The 6,651-nt window shown below is 36.6% G+C and overlaps 1 protein-coding gene across 1 annotated transcript; it reads left to right on the top strand.

The window, feature by feature from the left end:
- The first annotated feature begins 291 nt into the window (after positions 1-291).
- LOC147855686 (glutamate receptor 3.5-like) lies at positions 292-6,189 on the top strand. Its single transcript, XM_087330765.1, has 6 exons — positions 292-637; positions 1,878-3,226; positions 3,576-3,856; positions 4,152-4,183; positions 4,301-4,704; positions 5,431-6,189. Exons 1-6 carry the CDS (start codon positions 376-378, stop codon positions 5,944-5,946), a joined length of 2,844 nt encoding a protein of 947 aa, XP_087186891.1. The 5' UTR covers positions 292-375; the 3' UTR covers positions 5,947-6,189.
- Positions 6,190-6,651: the final 462 nt, after the last annotated feature.

The following is a 6,651-nucleotide window of genomic DNA, read 5'->3' as shown; positions in this document are numbered from 1 at the left end:
GAAACACAATAATTTCATCTCCTCTAGAGCATATGATGTAGAGACAAAATCCTCCCCTATATATACATATAGGTATGTGTCATTGTATGTATGTATATTGATTTACATGTTTTATATTCCTCATTTTTCATCAATAATACTATCAACAGTAATTAAAATTCTCGCCATTTCCTCACTAGTCGCTCAAAACTCTGTTCCTGTATGAATATAATTGTATACACCACACACACATATGAATATAAATTTCTCATAATTGTATGTGGAAATGCATATTCACATAATTAACCATTCTACTAGAACTGTTGTTTTTTCTTCCACATCCAGGTAAAGAAGAAGAAGAAGACTGGCAGCAATATGATTAAGAACAGGTAAACAATGGCACCTAGATCTTTATACTTCTATGTCACCATTATGTTGATGAGCTTTTCAACCATGGTAAGCTCAGAGAATACCACCACCAAACAACTCCATATAGGGGCTTTAGTTTCTTATGGAACATTGATTGGAAGCGTTGCCAAACAAGCCATAGAGATGGCGGTCGATGATATCAATAGAAATCAGAGTTTTCTCCAGGGTTCAAAACTTGTGGTTCATATTTTAGACACAAATTGTAGTGCCTTTCAAGGAGCTGCTTCAGGTATAGTATTTTTTCCATTAAAGGTTTCATGTTTCTTTTCTCTCCACTTTCTTAGGATTTACACAAGGTTGCAGTAATGAACATCTATATGTTGTTAACAAAACATGCATTCTGAAGGTTTTATATGAACTCGGGGAGGTTTTATATATGATTCAGAGGGTTTTATATGAATTGGGAGGGTTATAGATAAGCTTGCTGTAAAGGACATCCATGTGTTGTTATGAAACCATAATCTCTGAATGTTTTTGTCCGGAAAGTTTTATACGAATAAGGAGGGTTATAGATAAGGTTGGCATAATGGATATCCATGTCTTTCTATAAAACCTTGAATTCTGAAGGTTTTTCCCCGAAAGTTTTACATGAACTCAGAGATTTATATAGAAGATTGTACCAATGGAGATCTATGCATTGTTGTCAAATCATGAAATCTGAAGGTTTGTTGTGAACGGTTTTATAAGAACTTTTGGAGGGTTTTTATATGAATTCAAAGGGGTTTATTACTCTCATATGTATTCTGACGGTTTATACGAGGTCTTAGATGATATTACACATCAATAATCATATATTGGTTTTTATAAACGAATGAATTCATAGGGTATTCTATGACTTCTTAGGGTTTTATATGTTTTTTTAAAGCCTTAATTAAGTTTTAGATGGTGCTAGATAAGGCTGCATTATTAGTCATCTATGTGTTATTCTCAATAGAATACATTCATTATAAAAGATTTTATATAATAGGGCTGCATGCATGTTCATCTATGAGGTGCTATAAAACAATGAATTTCTAGGTTTTCTTTTTTTATTTATTTATGAAAAGATTGCATCAGTGGTAGTCTATGTGTTGTCATTAAAACAATGAATCCTTAGGGTCTCACATGAATTTAAGTTGTAGTAATAGTCATCTATATGCTGTTAGAAAACAATGATTAGGTTTTTACATGAGTAAGGCTGATTATAAAAGTGTTCATCATTGCTTATCATTCTAAAACAATGGATTCTGATGCTACGTTTATATGGGTAAAGCTGCATCATTGATCATCGATAAATTTTTGAGGTTTCTGAATCAGATGGTCATTTTATGGGTTGCTATATAAAAGGATGTAAACTCTGAGGGTGCTATGTGATGAATCCATTGTTGGGTGTTTGTGGTATACATGAAATTTGGGGATTGGAGTTATTTCGTATATGATTCTTAAATTTGTTTTGTCATCTCCTTTTTGAATATTGTTTTTGTTGGCAGCGCTGGAACTCCTTAAACAGAAGGTAGTGGCCATAATAGGACCACAATCTTCATCAGTCTCTCACTTTGTGGCATTTATGGGTAGTGCAACAAAAGTTCCTATTGTCACATTTGCTGCAACGGATCCCGCTCTATCAGAGTTCCAATATCCCTATTTTTTCCGCATTGCACATAGTGATGCACTACAAATGGAGGCCATCGCATCTTTCATTGCGTACTATGGATGGCGACAAGTTATTGCTATATATACTGATGATGATTTCGGAACAAATGCCATCACTTCATTAGGTGATGCTTTGGAGAATTTTGGGTCCCACATCATTCAAAAAGCTGCCCTTTTGCCTTCCAGCAACAATACGATGATTGGGACCATCTTATCCAACCTCGCATCCACCCAAACAAGAATCTTTGTTGTTCATATGCCACAATATCTTGCATTTTCACTCTTCTCAGAGGCGAAATACTTGGGTATGATGAGTGCTGGTTATGTTTGGATTGTCTCAGATTCGACTATCGGAACACTGAACTCTTCAAACCTTGAAGATCTTAACTTTGGAGCATTGCAAGGTGTTATAGGAACACGTGCGTATTATGCATCACATTCGCACCAGTTTCAAGCTTTCCTTACCAAGTGGAAAAATGAGGCGTTGCAATCTACCCTTAATCCACATATTTATGGTCTCTATGCATATGATTCAGTGTGGGTTATTGCCTATGCACTCAAGAACTATCTTAAGGAAGGCAGGAACTTCACGTTCAATGATCCAGTGATTTCACAAGAAGGTATTGGAGATGGGTCAGATCTAGCTCAGCTAAATGTTCTTAAGGACGGATCATTACTCCGAGACTATATATTGCAAACAGATTTTGTAGGCACTTCTGGAGATGTTCGATTAAGCTCAAAGGGTGACCTTATCCGATCGGCATTTGAAATCGTAAACATTGTTGGAAAGAACTTGAACGTGGTAGGGTATTGGACAAATGAAACACAACTATCTCTCTCTCCCCCAGGAACAAATAGTAGCGAAGATGTCAATATGCTCTTATCCCCAACAAAATTTCGTAATTCTTCAATGCAGATTGTATGGCCTGGTAGCATCACTGAAAAACCTCGGGGATGGGTTCTTCCCAAGAATGGAAGGCAGCTACAAATAGCAGTTCCAAAGAAAGCAGGATTCAAACATATTTTGCGTCAGAATGGAAACTCAAGTGGTTTCAGTGGTTTTTGTATTGATGTTTTCCAGAATGCTCTCAAATACCTCCCTTACTTTGTTCCATATGAATTTGTTTTATATGGGGACAAGACAGCACTAGTTTATGATGATATGGTTGAGGCTCTAGCAGAGAAGGTAATGTAGGTAGCAGATAATTTGTTTTTAAATTCATTTTGATAAAACTATGCATTTATCAATTTTTCTTTGAATTAGGAGAAAAAGTAAAACTATACCCCTAACACAGCAATGAGAAAACGTTTTATTATGTCAATGTGATGGACCTTCTAGCTTTAATCATATATGACATGATATATGCATGCATACATATCATCAGTATACATTACACTTGGATCCTCAAGTGTGTGTGTGTATGTATATATATAGCACTCTAATAATATGTGAATTTGGTCCATTTCCTTGGATTTAGGCACTGGCAATGCATTTTTTCAAAACAAATCAAATCCTTCTTTGCAACATTTTTCAGGTGTATGATGCAGTAGTGGGTGATGTTACGATCACAACAAAACGCATGGCTATGGTAGACTTCTCACAACCCTACATAGAGTCTGGACTTGTAGTAGTTGTACTGGAGAGAGAATCGCATTCCACCAATGCATGGGCATTTCTTAGGCCTTTCACAACAAGCATGTGGTTGACAATTCTTGCATTCTTTATTTTGACTGGGATGGTTATCTGGATGCTCGAACACAAGAAGAATCAAGATTTCCAAGGCCATCCGAAAAAACAAGCCGTAACCGTCCTATGGTGAGTAAATTTCTGACAATAGGTCTATGCTGTCTACAACACATGCACACACACACACACACACTCTCCCACCGTATCAGAAAGTAAATTTTGTTGTTTTTGCCGATTGGTGGTGGTCAGTCGGTCATAAATGGTGGTTGCCATTGAGTTGGTAATGTGTGTATCGGATATCTATATCTATATCTATATGAAGGCCCGAGAAATAATAAAATATGTTTTGTGAATGCACATATTTTTTCTGCAACTTGTTAAGGAACTGCAATGGTGGACCTAATTTCCGACTTTTCAAGTGCAGGTTTACTTTCTCGACACTGTTCTTCTCCCAAAGTAAGTGCCCACTTTCAAAACCCTTCAACAAAGTGGGTTCTTACATAACATTTTGGTTCTCCGATGATTTCAACATTTTTTTTTTTTCTAAACTAGGAGTATGCTTTTTTATGATAGATGAGAAAACAAAGAGTACATTGGGAAGATGTGTCCTGCTTGTATGGCTTTTTGTCGTGCTTGTCATCACGTCAAGTTACACTGCAAACTTAACGTCGATCCTCACCGTGGAACAACTGAGTCCAACGATTCAAGGCATTAGTAGCTTACAAATGAGCAACGTTCCTGTGGGTTATCAAAGGGGATCATTTGTACTGGATTATCTGATTAGCATCAATATACAGAAGGAAAGGCTGAAACCTTTGGTGACGATGACTGATTATGCAAATGCACTGAAGTTGGGTCCCGATAGAGGAGGTGTTGCCGCTGTGGTTGATGAACTTCCCTATGTACAAATCTTTCTGGACGCCCATTGTGGATTCACCATAGCTGGCCAAGAGTTCAGTCAAGGTGGATGGGGTTTTGTAAGTAACCTTTTCTTTTTACTGTTTCTGTATTAGTAAATGTTACCGAAAAATACTGCGAAATGTTTTCCGTATTACTAGAATAGATCAAAGTTTTTAAAATGTTTTACCAGAATACATCCCTTTGCTCATAGTAAATTTTTTGTGCTATTGGGGGGTATTCGAGCAAATAAATTTTGCAAACCTAAGGGTATTTTGGTATTTTGCAAACTTGGAGGTGTCTTAGAGACACTTCGCCCAACAACTTGATTCATGTGTTTTTATTACACTTGAGTCTTGGCAACATAGAAGGATGCACATGGAGAACGATTGAGACTAGGTATCATCCCCATGTGGCCCAACTGTTGTTTCTTTTATCAGCCTAAGAATTTAGAACCCTACGGTGGAAAAAACCTAAAACAAAATATGCAAATGTGGACACAATTATTGTTTTTGGGAAAAACTTGAAATTCTACTATTGTTTACACACTTCACATGTTTCTAAACTTTTTAAATATCATATGTTTTCTTGTCGCTATGGTTATGATATTCTCAAGCAAGACCTGACTGAACATTTGGGAGCTACATATTTAGGGGTTGCAATATAGAATTTAGAGTGTAGAGATTAGAGGAGGTTTCTAAATCCCAGAAATAATTCTTGCCCTACCCTACCTTTGCAACATGTTTATGATTAAGAATTGTTTTTCATTTGTTTCTTTGAGCATAAACTTTTGTAAAATTTAACAGGCCTTCCCGAAGGAGTCGGTGTTGGCTGTCGACATGTCAACAGCTATCCTCAGAATGGCTGAAAATGGAGAATTACAGAGGATCCATGATCTATGGATAGATAGTCGCCCATGCAATGCCGAAACCAACCAAGTTGAATCGAACCATCTAAACTTAGATAGCTTTTGGGGTCTCTTTTTGATAACTGGTGCAACATCATTTGGTAGCCTTACAATCTACATGCTTACGTTACTACTACGGTTTTGTCGTGAGGGTTCTCATACTGATTCTTCTACGGTTGAATCGTGGTCGTCGAGAGGGGTGGGCCTCGTTAGATCTTTTGCGTCATATGTAAATGAGCCAAGTACTGGGCCGAAATCTGATGAAAAGAAGGAGAAAGTTAATCAAACCATTGCTCAACAAAGGGGGGATTCGTCAGATATCAGCTCAGATGATTCTCATCTTGTACCTAACAAAAGTTTTGATATCCATGGTAATGGCTCTAGCATGAATAATAATACGAGCTTTGCATTGTAAGAATCATAAACACAAGTTCCAACTTAAAGTGTATTCTTTGGGTATATATTTGAGCCATTGGACAAAGGAAAAGACCCTACGGGTCTTTAATTGATACATAAGGAACCCTTCCATGAACATTTGTAAAGTTAATCTCTATTCAATTGGCCCATACTAGACTACTCTAATTCATAATAATGCAGTTCGTATTAGATTGGAATGCTTACATAGATATTTTGACTCCAATACAATTTAAACAATATATGAATAGACTTGTCAAGAATGGTTGAGTCACAAATCTTTGAAGGACAAACATTTGCAAGCTTTCCGCTTGAAATAGAAAGCAACTTCAACAACAATGTATGGAAATCATCCCGTTTTTAAAGAAACATATGAGTTGTAGCTTGGTTATGATTATGGTCTTCTCAAGATAAGTTGCTGAATTAAAGTAGCTAAATGTAGAACTCAACATAACATTGGTTGTATATGTGTATGAGTTTAACTTGTCCACATTCAATCAATAGTCACATGTAATATTGTCTATGCTACATCTTAGGATGCCCCCCATGACACTTTTAGTCATGTTGATAATTAAATTTGGAAATGCCTTTCACAACTTGCTCTCAGATTCCCAAGGAACTCCAAATAAAGAACAACTTTTCCAAGACACAAAAGTTGGACAAATTTTACAAGTAGCATTGGGTAAAGAACTCGCTGGATATGGCC

The sequence above is a fragment of the Azolla caroliniana genome, unplaced genomic scaffold (assembly GCF_043228905.1).
Source record: "Azolla caroliniana isolate FFs.n. ecotype wild unplaced genomic scaffold, voAzoCaro1.0.p SCAF_14, whole genome shotgun sequence".
Taxonomy (NCBI): Eukaryota; Viridiplantae; Streptophyta; class Polypodiopsida; order Salviniales; family Salviniaceae; genus Azolla; species Azolla caroliniana.
The sequence above is the reverse complement of the archived record's forward strand: the minus strand, read 5'-3'. Positions and strand labels throughout refer to the sequence as shown.